Source organism: Lytechinus variegatus, chromosome 4 (assembly GCF_018143015.1).
Source record: "Lytechinus variegatus isolate NC3 chromosome 4, Lvar_3.0, whole genome shotgun sequence".
NCBI lineage: Eukaryota > Metazoa > Echinodermata > Echinoidea > Temnopleuroida > Toxopneustidae > Lytechinus > Lytechinus variegatus.
The window spans coordinates 44177355-44203854 of record NC_054743.1 but is presented as its reverse complement, the minus strand read 5'-3'; the positions used below and the strand labels follow the sequence as shown (position 1 = coordinate 44203854).

The following is a 26500-nucleotide window of genomic DNA, read 5'->3' as shown; positions in this document are numbered from 1 at the left end:
GCATCTAAATGCTGATCGTTCTTTCAGCCTAACATTATAGGCCTTGTTAGTAAGAACCACCCCCTAAGAAATGCAACAAACAATCAATTTCAACGGCCGATCAGGGGAAAATGCGAATAAAAATATCACCCACCCCCTTAATGGCGAAAGCTTGATCCGCCCTTCTACAACGGGCTGCACATACCACTACCCCCCCCCCATACTCGATCTTATATTTGCCTTATACGCGACACCATAACATATTTGCTGACCTCGTTCGCGGGCATATCCGCGAACATCTATTCCCGAACACTTGCCTAGGCCGTGTGCGCTGGCCCAGATATTTGACCAGGTTGCGCTAGCAGATAACGGCTCCTAGCCATAGGCCCTGTGAATTGTGTAAGCACCGGGTGTAAGCATCAACTGGAAAGTTGCTGATCGGAGCTGGATTCACAATTTGACGTGAGGCTGTAGTAAAAATGCTTGCTGCATCTGCTTTAGTAGGAAGGTGAGTACTATGGAAGCAGGAGACCGTCAAAAACACGGATATACGTCGTGTCGTAATTCAATTTACTAGTGACTACTACTAGTACTACACGACGTAAATAATTACGTAGTGTAGCAATTCGAATTACTACACGACGTAAATAATTACGTAGTGTAGTAATTCGAATTACTACACGACGTAATTCCGAATTACTGCCCAACGATTTAATGTCATGACGTTAAATGAATTAGTGTCGCTACATCAAATAATTAAGGTCGTGTAGTAATTCGAATTACTACACGACGTAAATAATTACGGCAGGAAGTTAGTTGGATGTTCGACATTTGATATTCAAACTGTGAAGTTGGTTTGATATTCAGGTTCGATATTCAAATGCCTGTGAAGCTGGACCAATATTGCCACGGACCCGATCCGCATAGTACTGCCCCCCCCCCCAAAAAAAAAGTTCTACAACCGAGAACAATAGGAAATGATAAAGGATATAAAGATGAAAGATACGTTATTTTATGCATACCATGTCAAAATCAAAGTTAAAGGGGAATCCAACCCAAATAAAAACTTGTTTTTATAAGGAAAAGAAAAATCAGACAAGTTGATAGGTGAAAGTTCGAACAATATTGGACAAACAACAAGAAAGTTATGAATTTTTAAAAGTTGTAAATATTGGTAATCACTATACCCATGGAGACTTCAAATTGGCCGCATATGGGATGTCATAGTGATGTAAGGCAAGGACTACTCTTCCATGTACTCCTATACTACCTGGGTTATATTTAGATTACTGCCCCAGGGGAATGGGTACTTAGGAGAAAACCACAAATCACTGATAATAAAGTACATGGCCTATGGGAAAGTTGTCCTTGCCCCTTGTCATAATTTACTTACACAGTTGCCAATTTGAAATCTACATAGTATTAGTGATCTCAATTTTAAAGCAGCTATAACTTTCTCATTGCTTGTCCGATTTCTTTCAAACTTTCACCATTCTGTTTAATTTATTTTTCTCTTTCCCAACATAACATTTTATGGCCAAGGCTGGATTCCCCTTTAAAGTTAAAGGTGTTTTTTTTTCTCGCTGGCTCGAGACTTATTACGAAGCAAATTTTTGCTGCATGCGCCATTGTGTGCCCCCTCTTTGTTCTTATCACGCATTGAGCTTTGCCCTAATGCTCGGGGCACAATCATAAAACATCCTGTTCATACAATGATATGACCCCTCCGTTCTTCTCTCCCGTTCCCCCTCCTTTTCTTTCCAATCTCCCCCTTTCGCTTCTCTCTCTCCTATTATGTATTCTCTCTTTCCTTGTTTTTTTTTACTCTATCCACTGGCGGCACCAAGAGATTAGTCAGGAACGTGGTTCCCCATGCTTGAAATATTCCGTTTTGTTAATTTTAGCCCCCCGTTAATGTGCATGCGCCGGGTAACCGAGTCAAGTTCTACAAGTTAGGGTAGGTGGTTACCCCGGATAGACCGTCGGGATATTCCTGGGGGCCCCTTGGAAAAAAATAAACAAAATGCGATAAATAGCCCTTTATTCCTTTAATTTTGTTAATTTGAGCCCCCTAAATGTGCATGCACCGGGTCAAACTAGTGTTTATATGGTTGCCCGAGTCGATTTCTACAAGTTAAGATACGTGTTACCCCGGCTAGGCCGTCGGGGTATCCCTTGGGGCCCCTCGAAAAAAATAAAAAATAAAATTTCTTGCCCTTTTATTCACTGACGTTTGTCCCCTAAATGTCCTCGTACTTGGGCACGCCAGTGTTGTTATGGTTGCCCGAGACGTGCTGCACCTGTAAAACCCCTTAGCTTTCAAAACCCCTGAATATATTTGAATATCGAATGTTGGTCCAGCTTCACAGGCGTTTGAATATCGAACCTGAATATCAAACCAACTTCACAGTTTGAATATCAAATGTCGAACATCCAACTAACTTCCTGCCGGTACGTTCCTGTACAATACTCTGTAGTCTCAGCTCTTTGCATTGCGCTCATATAACGAACGGTCTCATTGGTTGATTTAACGTCACTACACTAATTCATTTAACGTCATGACGTTAAATCGTTGAGCAGTAATTCGGAATTACGTCGTGTAGTAATTATTTACTACACAATGTAATTATTTAGGTAGTGTAGTAATTCGAATTACTACTCGTAATTATTTACGTCGTGTAGTAATTCGAATTACTACACGACCTTAATTATTTGATGTAGCGACACTAATTCATTTAACGTCATGACATTAAATCGTTGGGCAGTAATTCGGAATAGCGTCGTGTAGTAATTTGAATTACTACACTACGTAATTATTTACGTCGTGTAGTAATTCGAATTGCTACACTACGTAATTATTTACGTCGTGTAGTAAATTGAATTACGACACGACGTATATCCATGTTTTTGACGGTCTCCTGCTTCCATAGAGTACGGTACCGGTGCACAGTCTACACCGTCTTTTTAGATCTCTATTAGATTAAATTCAAATCTAATAATGAGCATGCAATACAAATCCTGTAGGCCTAGATCCTAAGTAGGCCTAGACTCTAAAAAAATCACAAAAATGAAAAAGTTGTCCCTCATTTCAGTCAACATCAATTTATCAAAACAAAAAGGCCTCATCATGATCATACTCATCCAGGGTGACCAGATTTCACAAAATGAAATATGGGACAATCGACAAAGCAGGCGCACACTGCAGACCGAGTCAGGTCTTAAATAAAGAAGGCTACACTGCACAGTGTGGGACTTAAGAAAAAAGTATAAAGCATTGGAAGGGAGGGTGAACGCAAAAGAAAAGAGATTAATTGAGAAGAAAGAAAGAATGAAGGGGAAAGTGAAGTAAAATAAGGAAAAAATTGAAAGAAAGAATAAAAGAAGGATGAAAGAAAGAATAGAAGAGGGAAAGGTTTCCATCATTCTTTAAAATGAATATAGAAAGAAAGAAAAGGAAGATGAATAAATGTGTGAAACTGAAAGAAAAAATAAAGGAGAGAAAGGAAAAAAGAAAGTTAGAAAATGGAGGAGGAAAGAAAGAATGAAGGGAAAAAATATCTTCATTCTTTGAAAGAAAGAAAGGAGCAAAGAAAGAACAAAAACGGGAAGGAAGGAATTAAGGGAAAGAATCAGAAGGGGAAAAAATGAAGAATGAAAGAAAGGATGAAAGAGAGGGAGGAAAGAATGAAAAAAGGAAACAATGGAAGGAGAGAACTAAAAGAAAAAGGAGAGGAAGGGAGAAGGAAGCAAAGAAAAGTTAAAGGAAAGAAAGAATGAAGGAAATAAAAAAAAGGAAATTTAAAAAAGAAGGAAAGTAAGAGAAAGTAGGAAAAAAAAAATGAACACAGGAAGGATCAGGGCAGGAAAACATAGGAAATAAAGATAGATGGAACAAAAAAGGGCAAGCAGGAAGGATGAAGAACGAAGGATAGAAAAGAAAGAAATGGGGAAAAAAGTTCAAACTTCAAGCAAAAAAAAAATACTATCATCTAACAACAATCGTAATGATATTTTGTGTGTTTTTATATTCTTAAAATCTTAAAGAACTAAAATGTTTTAGAAATGAATGAAATTTTAAATTGAAACATCGTCAAACTTAAAAATTAGATGAAACATAGGGCATCATACACAGGCATCTCTCCCATCCCAGTACAAGTTCGCAGCTGAAACAACTAGATCTAGTTATGAAAACTCAATAATTTGTTCCTCCGATTACATCTCAGTCCAAATCAGTTGTCTGAGAATCCATAATATGATTATAAAAATTTCCCCGCAGATTTTATTATTTTGGTGGAAAATTGTTATCATGTGAGATTGTTTGCACCATTGAAATCTGCTTTGATCCTACATGGCTAGCTAGTAGCCTGCTACACACAGGCGCGCAGGAGGCCAGTTCATTTGCAATGTATTGGGTTTGCAAGAAAATCACTGCAGATCTTGCAAAAGTTTACATTTTTCGATTTTATTGTCTACGCTTCGTCATCTGTTGGTTATTTGATGAAAATTTGTCATTTTCTTAGATGTATTCACTATATTTTGAAATATGGGACAAATAGGCTTCCCGGGAAGGGTTCGTCGTGACAAAAGGAGCAAAATATGGGACGATCCTGGAAATACGGGACGTCTGGTCACCATCTACTCATCTGTCGTCATAGTCATACACCTTCTTAATCTTATTCCAAGTTCTAAGACTAATGTATGACCCAGAAAAGATAAAGACCACTCAGTCAATGAACAAGGTTATGAATATGATAGTCCTAGGCTTGTTCTCTGTTAGTTACTTTTCCCTGTCTGCCTTTGTGGTGAAATAAGGTTGACAATGTTGGCTTATTTTCTCTTGTTTGGGCGGGTGGACAAATGCTTGATTTTTTGACACTGTCAGTTTCCATTACAACTATTCATCATACATATTGGTTTTTAAGTGAATTTAAATCTTTTAATTATTTTTTCTAAATTAAAAATAGAGATTGAGAAATGACAATTTTCTCGAACTTTTATTTTTCACCATTAGAGGGCCCACACAAAAATATGCAAAAAATTGCATTTTTGTAGCACTCCAATGAATACAAAAATGACCCCCACGCCTCTAATGAATAATAGATTGCAAACTGTATGTGATTTAGGTTACAAAAGTGGCATTTTATTTTTAATGAATTTTTAAAATGTGTGTTGCACACTGCATAGCTACAAGTCTATCTACATTTAGATTCCCCACAGGCAGGGTGGTAGCAGTGAACAAGTGATAAAAATGCCTATTCTAGAATAAGAAAATGGAAAATAACTGAGAAAATGAGATTGTATTAGATCATCTTCAAGATTGCAATTGAGACAATTAACTTCTTGTTACTGTTAGACAAGAATAACCTTCGTTTCTGGGGATTTATTTTTCAGTTTCTGACATCTTACTTCAGTGGAACAACCAATGTACTGTCTACAGAGGCTGAAGCTTTTGTGAGTTTTGGTCTAGACAGTGAAGCCAACATAGACAATAGTTCAGCAGAACAATGAATGTACAGAAACTAATGTTAAAGCTTAGTTTTAGTCTAGGCCTAAACCACGATGACATGATCGCCATTTTCATTTTTAAATTGCCTTTAAACTCAAATAGGGTCTAGGCAGATAGGTGTTGTGGCATCTATTCTGTTTTTAATTGAATAAAGAAAACATTTTGGGCCTTTAGTTGTTTGTAGTCTTCACCTGAATGTTAGGCTTTTTATTCTAAAAATTGGTATGTTATTGTTAGTATTTTTTTCTTTTATTGCACTAGATTTTTTTTTTTCATTTGAGTTTTATATTTTAGAGATTTAAGAATATTGATACTTGTCTAACTAGAGCTAGAGCCAGAGGACAAGAGACTTACTTTGGTTTACATCCTCCGGGTCTCAGCAGAAATGTGTATTACGGCAAATGGTATTGTATAGTGTGTCGCCTAACAGGCTGACGTGTTTTGTAACTGCTCTCCAAGTTGCATATCATTTTGTGTATTTGCCTTGTTTGTGTGGAGATATATTCATACAGTCAGGTTGTATTACGTATATAGATGTTTTTGAACTGTTTTTTGTCCGTAAAATTGCTGTAGTATTTAGATATTTCTGGTACAAATTTGTGTACCATTTTGGTTGTGTTGTATAGGTGTAGTTACCATTTTGAACATGCCCCAGTGTATAGAAACCTGTGTAGGTGACATTCACTGGTCATGTTCACTCAGCTGAAAACTACTTAGTGTACAATACAATGGAGACACATTGCTTCTTCTTTTCTGTGATCCTTATAGGCTTACTGTCTATATGTTACCCATGTACAGGTTCACAAGCATGTATGTCAGTCAATGTAAAAAGTAAGTTTGTAGTTAGGGTTGATAAGTTTAATAATAAGTTCTCTAAGTGTAGAATATCATATTATTGTAATAGTACAGCAACATTTCAATTGTGTTTGTTAGTATCTGGTGACATTGATCCTAACCCTGGTCCAAGTGATCAGCCTGCCCAGAACCAGAATGCCTCTAGCATTGATCAGCAGAGACAGCGCATCAAATATGATAGGTCCTTTCTCCTACTGTCTAATCCTTCCTGGTCGCATCTACCTCTCGCGAGAATTGAACATGATCTTAGTAGACTTATCTACAGGACTCCGAGGAATAGGAAGTTGGTTGATGAACATACATGGAGAACAGTTAAGGACTTAGGCATCAAAGCGAGACAACGTGGGATAAGGGGTGGACAGAGAAAACAGCGGTTCATCGAAAGAGTGTCAGCATGGCAGACGTGTCATGGGACTCACCATGGCCAGAGAGGAGTCAACATGAACAATCTTCAGTTCATCAAATCAGTTGATACAAGTTCTCGATTGTCTTTACATCTCATGAACTCTCGATCTTTTCGCAACAAATCGTTTGAAATCTATGACTATGCTATTGATGAAGATATGGATATATTAGCCATCACAGAGACTTGGTTGTCTGAGGATGACCCAGCAATCATTCAGGAAATTAAGCCGTCCGGATACTCCTTCTTGAACATTCCGCGTGACACTGACCCACACGGAGGCATCGGGATCCTGTATAAGACGCAGCTTAATTTGAGATTGATGAAACCAGACTTTCCATCTGTAACGTTTGAGTCAGCACATGTGGTTGTTGAGGGTAAGGGACTTCACTTGTTTGTGATATACAGACCACCTCCATCTGCAGTGAATGGCTTTACTACAAAAGCTTTTCTTGATGAAATTGATGAGTTCTTCGGGAAGTGTGCCATGCTAAGTGGTCGCACCATCATCGTTGGCGACTTCAATATCCATGTTGATCAACCAGATCTTCCTGTAAGTCGGCAATTTCTTGATTTCATCAGTGCATCGGGATTCCAACAACACATCTTAGTTCCAACCCACGACAAAGGACATACACTGGACTTAGTTATTTCTCGTTGTATTGATAACATGGTTCATAACTGTATGGTTCTTGACAAAACCTTATCAGATCACTTTGTTGTAAGTTGTACTCTTGATTTAGAGAAGGTGCATGCGAATACAACTGCAATCACATCAAGGAATTATCGCTGCATTGATCAAGAGTGTTTTAGTAAAGATCTTGAATTGGGCCTTCAAACTATATCACAATTAAATGATGTTCATGAGCAGGTTGATATCTTCAATCAGACTGTCTGCAGTGTTCTTGATCGATACTGTCCAGTTTCAGTTCGGATGAGAAAGGATAGACCATGTGGAGCATGGTATGATGAAGATATCCACTTGCTTAAGAGAAAGAAAAGAAAGTCTGAGAGGAGATGGCGACAGTCATGTCTAGGGACTGATCGCAATCTTTTTCTCTTTGCAAAGAATGAATTGAATAATGCTATAATTAGATCAAGGAGTAGTTATTTCACTAATCTGCTCCTTGAAGCTAATTGTAAAACCATGTATGCTACAATACACTCACTTCTTGGATCATCAAGAAAGATCCTTCCTTACAGTAATGATCAGCTTGAGTTAGCAAACCGTTTTTCTAAGTTCTTTGACGATAAAATTTCTAAGATACGGACTGTTCTGGATGATAAGGAGCGTAGTCTTCAAACTCCTATCAACTGTAGTTTGGTTCAGGCAATGGAGGAACAGCAATATGAAAATGGGTTATCTATGTTTGTTGATGTTTCTTCATCTGATGTCAAAAAAATTATTGCTAAATCAGCAAACAAGTGCTGTTCTTTAGACCCATTACCAACATGGCTACTTAAAGAAAACATTGATGTATTTGTACCCAGTATTGTGATACTGATAAATTCTTCTCTAAGAAGTGGTGTGTTCCCTGACAAGTTCAAAGAAGCTATTGTGTCACCCTGTCTCAAGAAATCCGGCTTAGATTCTTTTGAGTTAGGGAACTATAGGCCTGTCTCAAATCTCGCATTTCTGTCAAAGGTTCTTGAGACAGTTGTGTCGCGACAATTGGTGGCGCATCTGGATCGTTGTGGTCTGCATGAAAGGTTACAATCTGCTTATAAAGCAAATCACAGTACAGAATCGGCTTTACTTCGGGTCAAGCATGATTTGCTGTTAGCAATGGACAACCGTCAAGGTGTTATTATGGTCATGCTTGACCTGAAGTCGGCCTTTGACACCATTGATCACACTGTGTTGTTGCGTCGATTGCAATCTGACTTCTTTTTGTCCGGTACAGTACTTAATTGGTTCAGTCATATTTAGATGGCCGCTCTTTTAGAGTATCAATTGGTAACCATTTATCTCATACAGTTAATTTGCAATACGGTGTTCCGCAGGGTTCTGTACTGGGGCCTCTGCTTTTTACTTTGTATTTACGACCACTTGGGGACATTCTGAGGAACAATGGTGTTGAATTTCATTTATATGCTGATGATGTTCAGTTATACTATTCTTTTGATCCCAAATCTCAAACTAGTTTTCGCAATGCCATTTCCTTGATTGAGAAATGTGTTCAGGAAATTAATGAATGGATGATAAGAAATAAGTTACTATTGAATGAACAAAAAACAGAGTCTCTTTTGATAATTTCTCCGAAACTTAGGCACTATTTATCTGACCGTGTTCATTTGTTAATTGGTGATGCTATCATTGAACCTGCCGAATCTGTCAGAACTTTAGGTGTTCAATTTGATTCGTCACTGACGATGACTCATCAAATAAATTCCCTATGTAAAACACTTAATTTTCATTTATACAATATATCTAGGGTCAGGAAAATGTTGACGTATGAGGTTCACCATCATGCAGTTCGCTCACTGGTTTTAAGCCGTCTGGATAATGCAAATTCTCTTTTGATTAATATTAATGTTTCCGTCTTAGATAGACTACAACGAATTCAGAATCGTGCAGCTCGTATTATTTCAATGGCTAGAAAATATGATCATGTGTCTCCTTTTTTCAAAGAACTTCATTGGTTACCGGTAAGAAAGAGAATTACATATAAGATTGCATTGCTTGTTTACATGTCCATGAATAACCTAACACCACAATACATATCATGTCTGTTTTCCCCAGTTCAACAAAGTCAATATTCATTACGTTCTAGAACAGACCCTTTTCTTTTACAAGTCCCAAGAATGAAGTCCAAGAAAGGTCAACAATGCATAGGTTTCACAGGTCCCAGTATTTGGAATAATCTCCCTATCAACATCCGCTCATGTCCTTCACTGCAATTATTCAAAAACAAACTAAAGACCTATTTATTTTCTTTGTAATATCCATTTGATTAATATTGTTAGCACTTGGAGAGCAGAATATTCAACATAATTATAATATGATACTGTAAAGCGCTTTGAGCATGTTTACATGGAAAAGCGCTATATAAATATTAAATGTATGTATGTATGTATGTATGTATGTTATGCTATTATAATTTACCTCTATTAATTTGTTCATCAATTGCTAGACTGCTTTTTATACAACTTGATGTTTGTGTATTGCAGTACGTTACTATAAATAAATTGAATTTTATTTAATTTGTATAATTTTTTTTCATAAAGGGCACTCCTAAGGAGTCAAGCCAGAGTGGTTTCTGGAGTGAGTTCCCTTCACACATTGCCAGATCTTCCATACGATTATAATGCCTTGTCACCAGTCATCAGCTCTGAGATCATGGAGCTCCACCATAAGAAACATCATAATACGTATGTGACCAACCTCAATACTGCAGAGCAGACGTTGGAACATGCAGTTGAAGCAGGTATTCACCGTAAATTCCAGCCATGGTATCAATCACAAAATTAAGTTAAACAGAATCCAATGAAAATGATAACCCACTTTGTGTTGAAAATAGTCAGTTAATAATTAGCAAAATAAGCATGTCATACTGATGGTTAATGGTAGCAGGCGTGGATCCAGCTGAATTAGATACCATTTCGGGGGTCATACTGTTTTTGAACAATACCTTGCCTCCCATAGCTATTGTATCTAACCGGCTTGATCAGCGCCTGAATGGTAGACATGTTTTTTTCCACGTGTCCACATACATATCCTTGCAGAAATTTTCAGCCTATACTCTGTTCTTAGCATAGATTTCATTAATTGAAGCCGTTTGAAAATTACTTCTTATTATGATTATTCAAGTGTACAGGCTAAGTAATGCGTACATGAATTCATTTTAAATATTGAATTGAATGGATTACTATAATATATTTTTTACACTGTAAAATCAGGTTTGTTCACCTTTGGTAATGCTTCTGAATGAGTCAATGAAGCATTTCATCAAACTTATATCTCTTTTAAAAAGCAAAATGATTTTGATGAAATTTAACTGATACAAATCCTTGGTGTTTTGGGACCCTGGAAAGATTTGGAGAAGAAAGTATCATCTCATGTTCTCATTGATAAAATAGTTAAATGTTCAGAATAATTGTTAACCTGTTGACTACCGATTCTGATATTCCCATCTTTGCTTTGTATGGTGATGACACAGTTCCGGTAGGCAATGGGTTATTTGTAGAAGTTGTACTCCTTGTTCATATTTACATTATACTCGACATATTCCTAGGTGACATCAGCGGAATCATATCGTTGCAGTCAGCACTGAGATTTAACGGGGGAGGCCACATCAACCATACCATCTTTTGGCAGAACCTCTCGCCAGACGGTGGAGGAGAACCAACAGGTACATGAAGCACACCCTAGAAATCAACCATTAACTAGACCCAAGACAGAGGCCCCATCACAAGACAGTCCGTTGACCACACCCTGGAACCATTTACCACCACTCCCTAGAAAAAGACCCATTAACCACACCCAGATCCTAGAATAAGACCCTCTCACAAGATGGTCCATTGACCACACTGTGGAACTATTAACCACTCCCTAGAAAAAAGACCCATTAACCACACCCAGACCCTAGAATAAGACCCTCTCACAAGATGGTCCATTGACAACACTGTGGAACTATTAACCACCACTCCCTAGAAAAAGACCCATTGACCACACCCAGACCATAGAATAAGACCCTCTAACAAGATGGTCCATTGACCACACTGTGGAACCATTTACCACCACTCCCTAGAAAAAGACCCATTAACCACACCAAGACCCTAGAATAAGACCCTCTCACAAGATGGTCCGTTGACCACACTGTGGAACCATTTACCACCACTCCCTAGGTAAAGACCCATTTACCACACCAAGACCCTAGAATAAGACCCTCCACAAGATGGTCCATTGACCACACTGTGGAACCATTTACCACCACTCCCTAGAAAAAGACCCATTAACCACACCAAGACCCTAGAATAAGACCCTCTCACAAGATGGTCCATTGACCACACTGTGGAACCATTTACCACCATTCCCTAGAAAAAAAACCCATTAACCACACCAAGACCCTAGAATAAGACCCTCTCAGAAGATGGTCCATTGACCACACTGTGGAACCATTTACCACCACTCCCTAGAAAAACTACCATTAACCACACCTAAGAAAAAGACCCGTTAACCACACACCCAAGAATAAGACTCCCTCACAAGATGGTACATTGACCACACCCTTTAACCATTAACTGCACCTAAGAAAAAAAAAACCACACCCAAGACCCCTTCCAGAGATGGTCCATTGACCACACCCTTGAATCATTTACCACCATACCCAAGAAAAAGACCCTCTCACAAGATTGTCCATTGACCCCACACCAGGATAAGACCCCACAATAACAAAGTAATAACAATGATAATTTTTATTTTTGTAGCACTATTTCCACTTAAATAAAAAATTCGGCATCCCATTTTACATTGCTTGATAAATAAAAATGTCAGATCTTGTTAGATTACTTCATATTCATCATCTGAATAATGACATCTGATTAAAAAAAAACATAACATCTTTCTCCTCTCATATAATCTCCACCTATCCCCCTCCCTTCTCCCTGTCATTCTCCCTATTCTCCTTTTCTGTTACCCCTCCCTCCCTTTGCTCTATTTCTTGTCTTGCTTTTCCCTTCCTCTGTCAATCACTCTTCCACTTTCTCCCTCCCTACTTTTCACTGTCACCCTTCTCTTCCTCTCTATCTCCATGTTCTTGTCACCTATGTATTCTCTACTAGGCGAGTTGTTGAGTGCGATCAAGAAAGACTTTGGATCCTATGACGATATGAGAGCCAAGCTGACTGCTGCTACCGTAGCCATCCAAGGATCTGGATGGGGCTGGTTGGGTTACAACAAAGGTACAGGAAGTATTCAGATTGCCACGTGTGCTAACCAGGATCCTCTCCAAGCTACCACGGGTATGATATTATTATAGTGATGATAATGATGATGATGATGGCTATAATGTTGATGATGGTGGTGGTGATCATGATGATGATGATGATAAAGATGATGATGAATTGAAGGTGATGATGATGATGGTGGTGGTTATAATGTTGATGATGGTGGTGATGGTGGTGGTGATGATGATGATGATTATGATGATGATGATGATGATGATAATGGTGGTGATCATGATGATGATGATGATAAAGATGATGATGAATTGAAGGTGATGATGATGATGGTGGTGGTGGTGGTGGTGCTAATGTTGATGGTGGTGGTGGTGCTGGTGGTGGTGGTGATGATGGCGGTGATGATGATGATGATGATGGAATGGTGATGATGATGATGATGATCATTACTGTATGTTGATAATGATGACCATGGTCATGATCATGATTTTCATCAATCTAAAAAAAATCTATTCTAAAGCTCAATTAGTTGGCTTTAGCTTGAGTTGCCGCTTTCAGCGCTCATTGCATTAATTCAAGGAATCAATCCTGCTGGGCACTCATCCACCTCACCTGGGTGGAGTGCAGCACAATATGGAAAAAATTCTTGCTGATGGGAAACACACCATGGCTGGCCAGGGATCCCACAACCCCAACGATAAAGTGCCTATTATCCCAGTGACTGTTGGACTGCACGATGGGACCATGCTATTGAAATATTGTGACATTAAAATATTGTGACATTGAAATATTTTGACATTGAATTATTGAGACATTGAATTTCAATGAATGTGAAATATTGACCCAAACTCTCAGAATTGGTCTTGAATATATTGTCTGAAACAATGGTTTATACAGATTTCCTTATGCCATGCTTTATTCAGAGGAAGACTACTACTAAGAATGTTCATCCTGATTGCGTCAAAGCTTTCAAGACTTGTCTTTATGTCATATGTTGTACTACCTTTGTCTTTATATCTGTCTATGACAGGATTGGTCCCACTCTTTGGTATTGATGTATGGGAACACGCCTACTACCTACAGTACAAGAACGTCCGCCCCGATTACGTCAAAGCCATCTTCAACATTGCAAACTGGGCTGACGTCGAGAGGAGACTGAGAGATGCGATGACCAGTTAGACCATTTGATAAGACCCTCCTGTAAGACCAAGCTTGGCAGATTATCTAGCTCCTACGCTCAAGATTGTATAATCTGTCCAAGAGTGTCGCTTTACATGCTTTATTCATCATTATATAATGACACTTCTGCTGTATTGTTCAGTATATCTCTATCTCGCCAATCAAAGTGTGGAAATTGAAATAATATTATGCATGAGCTTGTGTCTGGTCCACTGGACCTAAAAGCATGATTGTACTGGAAAAGTACAAGATTTTAATATCAATTTTCTCTAAGCACTGTATGATCAGTTAACTTGCTGGAATTTGTACTAAAGATTCTATTGGATCTTGATTAAAGGCAGATATATGAAACAGAATTTAAGTACATCATCTATATGGATTATGAGTTCCCAATTGCGAACTTTTAATGTCTTCAATGCAAGAAGGGTTGCCATCTCTGTTCATAATCTTGTATTGCTCTCACTATGGTCTCGCCATGATAGGCATGCATGAATATGTGGGACTATACATAAATTTCACTCATGTGTGAAGTATTGACTTGTGATATGTTTCACCTCTCATATGCAAAACGAATTTCATTGAAATATTATTTTACTAGTATATGTCAAAGAAATTTTAAAATGAATATTTGATTTTCTGGTTTGTGGACAACTTCCCCTGGCCTTGGGACTAATGGAATATGTCTTTGGGAAAGGTTTGCTCGGCGTGGAGAAGCCCTTTGGGCTTGGAGAACCCACCCTCCTAGGGAATCCATGTTCTGGGAGGGGGGGAGGTGTTTTCAGGTTGGAATGGTATTGGTATGTGGGGGGAATTACCCTCCTGTGGAAGTCGTCCTGTTGACTTATTTTGGGATTTTCTTCTTGATTAGTTCAGCTACCACTGATAAATCTTGTGAATCATGCTTAGAGAAAAAAAAAACAGGAAACAATCATCTTTGAAATCTATACACTTATATTTTCTAGGTATTTTATGTTGTGTCCCATTTCTTGAAAAGTGTATTGTATCTGTAAATGTAAAATTGAAAACAAGAACATAGGTAGATGTTGACATTCACGTAATTGCAGACAAAAATTGCCTATACAGCATCAAATGCCTATATTGCATCAAATGTGTATAGACTTGTTGAATTATTGATTGACCATTCTGTATGATGTGAAATAAATCATTGCATGTGAAGGGAATGTGATCATTTAATATGTGAGATCATTGAATCCATTACTGTAAAAGTTTTAGTGGACCCTAGAATCAAAGATTTTTGAAAGAATTTTATTTGGATATATTTTCACCAATCACATTAAATGTGTGAAAAGTAACATCTTTGTACTTTGTTTTGAATTTTTGTAATGTCACCCCCATAATAATAACATAAAATGCTAAATAAATGAACAAATAAACGAAATTACTAGTTGAATGAATGTGTGAGGGAGGGAGTGAGTGAGCGGGTGGATGGATGGATCAGTAAGTCTTTCAATTATAAAAGCATAAAATAAAGGAAGGGCTATGTAGACAGGTCCTGTGGAGATGGAATGACTGATAAAGTTGGAAAGCAACAGAGTGTTAACGCCCTCAACGTTCATTGATGGAAAGGATAGTAGATGAAAAAAAATGATAGGATAAATTTGATTGTGGTTAGATTTATTAAACAAATAGACTATGAAAAATAGAAAGTTTTGGGGATAGAGAACAACGGATGTTTCGAATATTAATTGTTAAAATATTTTCAAACAACTTATTTTTAAACTTAACAATTCTTTAAAAGTTTAAACAATGGTTTTGTCGGGCTTAACTTCAAATTAAACATTTTTGTTTACAGTATAGAGACTTTAAGAGATATATTGAGAGGAAGTGGTGATGGAAACACTGAGAAAGAAAATAAATGGAACATTGAGAATAAGAGACGTTGAGGTAGACACACATTCGGAGTCATTCGCCATTTTCATTTTAATTATATCAAAGTAACGATTATATTTATAAATATTTATAAAAATGGAACAAAAGAAATCGAGAAAATCACGAAAAAACATACATATATATATATAACGAGTGATAATTCTAACAGATGAACCTAAGGCTAAGAGTGGCATTTATAATGAATATTATTTCTTGTATAATTCCTAAAGCTGATTGAAAAAGCCCGGGGAAAAAGCTACGAATGAATTTTATGAACCATCATCGTGGATGATTCGACTGAAAAATAATCACTTAAAGAGAATTTTCGAATAACTTCAAATTATAAATTAGAATATAAATGGTATTCAAGAGACCAACTAAATAAGCTACCCCTGTCAGAATTATGGATATCTTCTTATTTTGCCTAAAACCCTGAAAAGCACCTAAAAATAACACATTATAAAAATGAAATGAAATGCAGAAAGGGAGTAACATATTTTCAGAAATTTAATTTGAATCGTGTATTCTTATATAGAACTAAATGATCTATTTAAACAACTTGTTTTTATTATTTTGTCATCATCTTTTGTTGATTGCGTAAAGCTTGATGTCAAACTTATTCGTCTTTGTTTTTTTTTAATATATATAAAGATTTATGATTCACGATATTCGTCCCGATGTAAGTAAAGGGAATATTATCATTATTTTTATCTTAAATTGCGGAGTTATGATCTTTATTTAATCAACTTGTTTTACAATTATTTTTATCATCTTTGTTGATTGCTAAGTCTAGACCACTAAATAAACAAGATGATTGTGAAACTTAATGTATAAAAAAGCCCAAATAAGTGTGATATCAAAACTTTCAAGTAATCATTGCTTGAAAGTTTTGTTATCACACTAACTTATTTGTTTTTTATACATTAAGTTTTACTATCATAATTTAGTGGTCTAGACTTAAATGATGTATGACCCCATCAGAAATAAGCCATCTCGGCTTTCATGGGCTATCCTGTCAAGGTATCTTTTTTATACTTCACATTATTCATGTACTTGTTATATTTTGCCTGACAAATAAAATCAATCAATAAATCAATTGGGAGAGTATAAAAATTACCTAGAATCAATCAAGGTATTATTTTTTTGCACGGATTCTTACTATTTGACAAGTTAAACATATAAATTGGTCTTGTTATGTTAACACAATTGCTATCTTTAACAATTTACATGTTTATAAAAATCCGAAAAGAAAACTGAAACTGATGTTTAATTTTAAGAGCTAGAAGTGAAAACAGAGTGCCGTTTTCATACGTGAGCTCAGACTTTCACTGCGTGTAACCAGTAGGTATACATAATACTTTTATTAGTATTTGTAACTATTTTTTAAAATTCCATTTTGTTTATCAAATATTATGGTAACCATATTAAAGAAGGAGGCCAAACTTCCTTGTCATGCTAGTCATGTATGCGGTTTATCAACGTCAATGCCACTGAAATGTTACTTTAAACCATCATCTCATTTCTTTTCTATCGTTTATCCTCATAAAAAAACACATTGTGGCATAGGATGCGAAGGGGTCTGATTACAGAATAATATTGTCATGGTATTATTTATTCTTGGAAAAAATAGGGAAGTCCAATTCAGAAGCACAATGAATACAGGGGCTGAACTGAAGCCCCCCCCCGTTGTTCGGACCCCTAAAACATGATAAAATAACATCACGATGAGCAGTGGCGTAACTACCGGGGGGCATGGGGGCACGTGCCCCCCCCCCCATCGGCTGACCAAAAAAAAAAAATGGGGAAACGAGAAAAAGAGGGAGAAAGGAAGATAAACGTAGTGGGAAAAAATATTATTGTTCATTATATTATGTTATACTATATCGTAATTATGTTATGTTATATTACATAAGAAACATTTTTTTTCATAACTTTACGAAACATAATTTGCTCAAGGCCTATGTCTTCATTGTTCCTGGTGCTCGCATTGTCTAAATCCTCCCGTTTTCAAGTCAATATACAACATACTGCCAAATATATTTCCTCGCACTTCGAGTTATTACTGTTTTATGTACAATAGTATGCTTCTTTTTCATGACTACTTAAAGTGATTGGCCCATTTTAAGGTCTTGATATAAAACATTTCATTCGCAGTAGTGGATTGGTGAAATATGTCTGCTCTCCATGAATTCCTAGAATCAGTCCTTAAAATGTCCCTTTTTCTGATCTGAATATCAAAAATTTTCAGCTCGCGCTTCGCGCTCGCATCATATGGTAAGTGAACTATGTATGGTCTTCGTGAATTCCTACAAACAATGCCCCTCTTCAGGTCTAAATTTCCTAAATTTTCAGCTCGCGCTTCGCGCTCGCAAGATTTGATTAGTGAGATGGGTATGTTAATCATGATTACAAGTGCATTATGTGCATGTTTAGATGTAATTCTAACAAAATCAGCAAGCGCTTATTGGCACTCGCATTAGATGACTATGGTGAGATGTGTATACTCTTAATGGATTCCTAAAATATAGTCCTTAAAATCTTCCTGGTTGGGGTCAATATTTATAAAAATTTCGGCTCGCGCTTCGCGCTCGCATTATTTAGTGAGACAGGTACGTATCATGATTACAAAAGATTAATTATAGTGTCCCTTTTTAGGTCTGAATATCAAAAATTTTAACCTCGCGCTCGCATTATTTGACCAATGAAATACATATCCGTTTAATGGCACTGTCCTTAAAGTGACTCTATTAGGTCAGTATACCTGGCAACTGGGCGCGCTTCGCGCGCTCACTAGTGACTGCTGGTGCCCTGCACAATGCCATGACCCACGGTACGCCACTTACGATGAGTATATATGTTGATCAGGAAATGACAATAACTGTGAGAAAGGATGACAGAGGAGAGTTAAGGAGACAAATACCAATTTTGTTCTTCGTAATAGACTATAATTCAATCATTCATTTGTTTCTTTCAAACATGGATTTTTTTATGTTCCGAAAGAGACAGTTGAAAAAGAAATTGTTTGTGCTTCTGTTATCATGATAATGATCTCTTAGTCTGTTAACAGGGAATAATAAAACCGGGAAATTCCTATTCGAGATATTACCTTATGAATAAACCCTAACATGCCCTTATTAATGGCCAAAGTCACCAGGCAACATAATTATCAGAGAACGATCAGACAAGCATAATACTTCATCGAATTCAGATCATGTAAAATGAGAAAGTTTAAGGCATTTGAAGTTTAGCCTAGTATCACTTATAGTCTAATAAATTTTAGAAATCCTGGTGATTATTATTATCATTATTATTATCATTATTATTATTATTATTATTACTATCATAATTATTATCATTAAAATTACTATAATTATTACTGTTGTTGTTGTTATCATCATCATCATCATTATCATTTAAGTATTTTAAACAAATATTTTCCAGCATAGAAGGCCTATTTTACGATTTTGGATAATATGATATTTCCACATATGAAACAAGATGACTTCACTATTATAGATAATAAATAAATATATAAAAAAGTGCAGTCAATCTATATATGTATCGTGTTTAAAAGAACTAAATAATTTGATACAACATTTCATGCAATGAAGCATGTCTTTCGTCAACATGGCGGTGCATACGACTATTGGTCCCTCGTCCTCGTTTTCTCTCTTCGCTTGAATTGACCGTATATCTCTTTTGATTGTAACGTGACTCCATTCATGCGCAGTGTCTTTTCTGTACATTTTAAATTTGTTTCCAAGACCTTTCCAATCGATTATCTTCGGTAATTCCATGAATGATATGAGTCCTTAGTCCTTACCTCTTTATTTTGTGTATTGAAGTAATGGCTCATAAATTACGAAAAGATAATCTGATTGAAGGAATTAAATTTGGAGATGAGGAAATTAAATTAGCTCTTTATGCAGATGACATGACAATTTTTGCTCGTAATGTACAATCAGTGGATAGGCTAAAAGTTCTATTTGCAGATTTTGAAAAACTTTCTGGATTAAAAATCAATAATGACAAAACTAAAGTATTAAAATTAGGTTCATGCCAACATTTGCATTATGACTTCTCCTTCGGCGAGACCGTGGATTTTCTTAAAGTTTTAGGAGTATTTTTCACCTTAGATGAACATAAGAAAGAAGATCTTAATTACAAAGAAATCTTAAGCAAAATTAAAACACTCTTGAACTTTTGGAAGCTAAGAGATATAACGCTCATGGGGAAAATTCAACTATTGAAGGTGCATATCTATTCTAAAGTCCTCTTCCGAGCGTCTCTTACTCCTGTTCCTAAGTGGGTTTATGAGTCATTGGATAAATTAACTTTTGATTTTTTATGGAAAGGTAAGAAAGACAAAATTAATAGGAATACAATGTTTTTAGACTATAAGCAAGGAGGATTAAAGATGTTAAACTTCCCTGTACAGGTAAAGGCACAGCGAATAATGTGGATTAAAAGACTTTTAAATAAAGATGAAGATATGAAATGGAAACGGTACTTTAATTTTGCCACTAAACATTTGGGTGATTTGTTATTTTCATGTGACTATATACCAGGTTTATTGAAAGTAACAGCTTCCAAATTTTACATGGACTTATTAGAAGAGTGGGTAAATATAAGACATACTAGAAGTACAGAGTTTGGGAAAGTGGTGATTTTTAATAATAAGCTTGTTCGATATAAAGGGAGTTGTATATTTGATAAGATTCTATACGATAAAGGGGTTTATAGACTGCATCATATTTTGGACAATAACGGTAAACTAAAATGTGATACACATTTTCTTAATTTGAATTTAGATGCAAATGATGTTGAAAAGATTAAGCATATTTATGCCTGTTTACCTGTTAGTTGGAAGAACAATAGTGAAATGAATGCAAAGCATAACTCTGGAATCGATTTCAATTTGGGTAAGAAAATGACTAATTTGATGTTTTTAAAATCAAAAGAAATATACGAACAGCTGTTATACAAAAATGAAATTAAACCTTCCATTTTTGACAGAATTAGAACGAATTATGATCTTACCAATAAGGAAATAGAAAGTATATTTTTAAGACTAAGATATTGCACACTGAATAGTCGATTAAGGGAGTTCCAGTATAAACTCTTGCATAATATTTTATACACTAACCACCACCTTTTCCGTTTTGGTCTTATTTCGACCAATTTATGCTCATTTTGTGAAAGGGAAGAAGAAACATATGAACATCTATTTTATACTTGTGAATTTTCAAAATCACTTTGGGATCTATGTGCAAGAAGTTTAAATTTTGAAATAGATAAATTTAGTTGGCAGGAAATTCTTTTCGGGAAGCAGGAGAAAAGTAAAGGTAAATATCAATTAATTAATCATGTCTTGATTTTAGTTAAATATCTTATTTACAAAAACCGAGAATTAAAAAAACCTCCTTCATTGATTGAAATAAAAAATAGTATTAGGGGGGATCAAAGAGAAGAAAAGAAATTAGCAACAAACAAGGGGACTCTTACAATCCATTTCTGTAAATGGGAAAACTTAAATTATATTAGACCATATACTGGAGCCCAGAGCCAGTTCTCCACCGGATAGGGGATGGGGGTGTTCAAGGGAGGGTTGGGGGGGGGAATGACAAGGGCTGAGAAAAAAAGAAAAAAAAATCATAATCCTTTTTTCTTTTATCCTTTTTTCTCTCTGATCATGTCATATTTTGTTAATATTTCATTTTGTAATTGCTGAAACGCATTAGTATATTAATTTCTAGTATTTTTGAAGTTTGATGTATAAGTTGTATAATTATATTGTAATGGATTTATTGTATAATTTATAATTATGTTTCAAATAGTTTGTACAAAGTATGTATGTTGATCTGAGAGAATATAATAAAACATCCTTTAAAAAAAAAAAAAAAATTATTTTTTTATATATAAAATTTACAGTATAGAGACCCCGATATCTGTAGTCTCGGTCCGCTTGATGGTTGATCGATCTCTTTTGCTTTCTTCCGATCATTTAGGCTTATATCTTGTATTTGGTTACTAGTATACGGTTTTCTTATTTGTACTTATGTATCCTCACTTGATTTAATTATGTCATATTTTACAGGAGAGACGGATACAGGATGAAGATTTGTTGTCTATATTATTTTCTTGTTTTGTTCACTTACGTTTTGCTTCCTTTCTTTCTTGCTTTTTTTCACAATTTTTTGTTTGTTTGTTTTTTTTTGTTGTTTTTTTTTTTTTTTTTTTTTTTTTTGTAAACTATTTAAAGGTAGTTAAGTATATGGCATAGTGTATTCGATTCGTTAGGTACTATTGTTTAATTCCTCCCATTTTAATGACCGACTTGACTAAGTTTCCATTTAGTTTCTTGAACAATGATGACTTGTTGTCTCTCTCGGCGCAACGTGGCACTTCTCAAACATTAGATAATCATGAAAATTCCAAATACGATACATACATACGAAATTTTATGAATAACAATACCGCTAATCTTAATTACAATTTCGATTCCAATGATCAATGCGGGCAGCTCGTTACATCACAGTATTTCACAGAACAACATTTCAAATCATTCGTTACGTCACATAAAGCGGAGGACAACCCCTTTCTTCTCCATATAAACATTCGCAGTGCAAGCAAAAATTTTGATAAACTTAAGTTATTTCTAGATAACCAGTTTCCGCAATCGTCATTCATTGGTTTAACTGAAACGTGGTTCTCGGACAATCCATGTTCCCTCTTTTCACTCCCCAATTCTAATTTGATTGTTAATAATAGAACAAGAAGACCAGGGGGTGGTGTCGCACTTTACATACCGCAACAATACGATTATACTCCTATAGCTAACATGACAATATCTAACGATATTTTAGAAACACTTTTTGTTGAAATCATAAATCCGATGGGTAAAAACTTTATGCTAGGTGTATTTTATAGACCTCCACATTCAAATGCAAATGCTTTTTTAGAAAAACTGAATGAAATTCTACTAAATCCTCTTTTGAAAAATAAAGATTGTTTTTTTATGGGTGACTTCAATATCAACTTAGTAAATTGCAACTCTAATAGCACCTCGCAAGAGTTTCTTGAAATGTTTCTATCGCATTCCTTTTTGCCCCTTATAACTAAGCCGACAAGAGTGGCGAATAACTCGGCCACTATAATTGACAACATTTTCAGTAATACAATTCGACAAAATCATAAAGCTGGTATCATTCTTAGTGATATCTCCGACCACTTTCCAATTTTTGCCAAATTATCTACTAATAAAAGTCTCCATAAAGAAACATTTAATCCTTCATTCCGAAAGATAACTGACGACAACATAACCAATTTGATTAATGATTTAAACATAACAGACTGGTCTACTGTATATGACTCCTCGGACGCTGACGATGCATACAACTGTTTTATTACCTTACTAACATCTTCTCTAGATACACATGTTCCCTTTACAACTAACAGAAGATCAAATTATAAAAAGATCCCTATCCACCCTTGGATTACTAAATCACTCTTAAGATCCATCAACCGCAAGAACAATTTATATTACAAATACATAACTAAACCAAGTGATACATCTCGCCACAAGTACACTTCATATAAAAACACTCTTACATCTTTACTTCGTATTGCGAAAAAAGAATATTACACTTCTCAACTCGATCTATACAAAAATGATATGAAGAACACATGGAAAATCATCAATGGGGTATTAAACAATAAAAAGAGGAGCTCTACAATTACAAAAATAAAATCAAACAATACAATCACTGATGACAATAACATAATAGCAAATGAGTTTAATTCATATTTTTCACAAGTTGGCAACAAATTAGCAAGCAAAATTTCTCAAACTAACAAATCTTACAATAATTTTCTCGACAACCCAAACCCAAACTCCATATTTTTCAATCCCACAAGTTCAAGAGAAATTATAAATATTGTTAACAGTTTGCAGTCCAAAAAGTGCCCGGGATTTGACGGTATTTCCAACTTCCTACTTAAGAAAATTATTTTGGCTATCGTCGATCCTTTGGTGCATGTTTTTAATATTTCTTTGAACACAGGAAGGGTACCCAATCTTATGAAAATCGCAAAAGTAGTCCCTCTTTTTAAAAAAGGAGATAATCAGCTCGTCTCCAACTACCGTCCCATATCATTGCTCACCTCGTTATCAAAAATTCTTGAAAAACTTGTCCATACACGAACCAGTACGTTCTTTAAAATAAACAATATCTTTTCGGACTTTCAGTTTGGGTTTCGCGAAAATCACAGCACCTCGCATGCAATTTTATCTTTCATTAACAAAATCACTACTTCCACTGATAAAGGTTGTCATACTGTCGGTATTTTCTTGGACTTCTCCAAGGCCTTCGACACCATTAACCACGAAATCCTTTTGCATAAACTATCTCATTACGGTATTAGGGGGAAGGCCTTGGAGTGGTTCAAGAGCTACCTTACAGATAGGACTCAGTTTGTATCAATAAATAATCACAATTCATCCAACCTTCCAATTACATGCGGGGTACCACAGGGTAGCTTACTAGGCCCTCTTCTTTTTATCACATACATCAATGACATCCACAAAACTTCAAATTTACTTTCATTCATACTCTTTGCCGATGATTCCAACATTTTCTTTTCTCACGATAACATAAACCAACTTATTAGGATCGTTAACTCTGAACTCATGCATGTGACTGAATGGATCAAGGCAAATAAACTCTCACTTAACTTACAAAAGACCAATTACATGTTATTTAATAATAGAGTAAATAGTTTGCCTGGCAATCTCATTTTTGAAAACACTGTCCTTGAAAATGTTTCTGAAACAAAATTCTTGGGTGTACTTATTGATAATAAATTGTCATGGAAACCACACATCGATAATATATGCAAAACAATTTCAAGAAATATTGGAATTATCAACAAGCTCAAATTTTTCCTTCCATCTCGTACACTACTTACATTATATCACACCTTAATATTACCATACATTAATTACGGTATTTTGGCATGGGGTTGTGCAATTCAAACACAATTACATAGGATACTTTTGTTACAGAAAAAAGCACTTAGGATAATATTTCATACACATTTCAGATGTCACACAGATAAATTATTTTTTGAAAACAAAATCCTTAAAGTTAATGATATATATCTGTTCCAACTCGGCCAATTTATGTACAAACTAAATAAAGATGATCTCCCCGCAATTTTTTCAATTATGTTCTGCAAAAACTCCTCTGTACACGATTATCCTACAAGACAACGAAACTCTTATCACCTACCTCCAACCCGAACTTTACTTGCAAAAAATTCTTTTGTTTTTTCTGGTCCTGTATATTGGAATTCCTTGCCCAACGCCTTTAAGGAATCCCCAAGCATCACAATTTTTAAACATAACCTTAAAAAGATGCTTATTTGCCAATACTTTACACAAACAAGTCAATCTACCACATAACCAAAACCATATACAATTTTTTTTTCCTCCCACCATACAACTTGCCTGCTACCTGTTTCCGCACCTGCCATGCATGCTCTTCTTTGCACCTCCAATTGTACCTGCACCCCCTCTCTCCCTATATTTGCCTCTGTTCTTCCCTCATAATCACAATTATTGTAACCATGTTGTTATTTTTTATTATTTTTTTTGTTATTACTATTATCATTTATTCTAATTTGGTTCACTCTTTCGTTGTTACCTTCGATATTTTGTATAGCCTCCTTTTAAACTGTCTTCCGTCTCTCCTTTATACTATAGTTTTGTAATATACGTATTGAAACTAAGTTACGGGGGCTTGCCTCCCATACAAGCTTCGCTTTTCTTGGCAAGCCCCTCCGTTCTGTTTTATATAGTTATTATAGTCAAAGTTACTTTAGTTTGCAGTTTGCATTAATTCTCATTGTTTATACCTTATTTCGATTGATGTTGTACTTTAAATTTGACTATGTATTGTTTGATTTTGTTGTGCTTTGTGAACGGAAAATGAATAAAATCTAAATCTAAAATCTAAATCTATCATCATTACTGTAATTATATTACAATATTTCTTAGACTTCTTAGTATAAATAAAGTTATTCTTTCTTCGATTCCACTTCCTCTATTTTCCTCGGAACTTTTCAAGTATCTTAGCTGCCATTACAAACTTCTATGAAAGTTTTGATAATTTTATAGCCGCGTTGTATAATTACATGTATGTTCCACCAGGATAACACTTCCCTGGTTCCACGAATAACGAGTGGGCGGACCCATCCCCTCCATCTCCTTCTCCGACCCCCCCCCCCAACTTCCTCCCACACTCTCTCTCCATCTCTCTCCCTCTCTCCCATCTGAAATCAACATCATGCCACTCCGCTCATCCGCTCTACACATTCCGATCGCATATTTCTACTGATACACCATCAGCCAATATAAACAGTCGTGTATACCGCTCCCCATTCTCTGGCACTCTCTCTTCTAAGCATCATGCTAGCAGGAATCATAAGGTATTGATGATGACGACGACGATGTTGTTGAAGTAGTCCATGATTGCGTGTTCGACGACATCGGTAAGGACGACAGCACGCGGTAATCAACAATAGGCCTACAGACGTCAAAAAGACAAGATGCGCTCCTTGAGTTTTTACCCTGAGATAGCCAAGGTTATAATCGTCTGCTAAAGCATCACAGTACAGACTGGACTTTCGCTCTTCACATTCAAACTCTCATTGAGCGCTTTCTAATAAACAACACAACGTACGTGCGGGAGATATGTTGCAAATGGTATTCCAGGGTGCACGCGTGA

At 35.9% G+C, this 26500-nt stretch overlaps 1 protein-coding gene across 1 annotated transcript; it reads left to right on the top strand.

Moving 5' to 3' along the window:
- The first annotated feature begins 338 nt into the window (after positions 1-338).
- LOC121414146 (superoxide dismutase [Mn], mitochondrial-like) lies at positions 339-15134 on the top strand. Its single transcript, XM_041607216.1, has 5 exons — positions 339-487; positions 9972-10171; positions 10979-11095; positions 12528-12707; positions 13675-15134. The coding sequence occupies exons 1-5, from the start codon at positions 459-461 to the stop codon at positions 13821-13823; spliced, it is 675 nt and encodes a 224-aa protein (XP_041463150.1). The 5' UTR covers positions 339-458; the 3' UTR covers positions 13824-15134.
- Positions 15135-26500: the final 11366 nt, after the last annotated feature.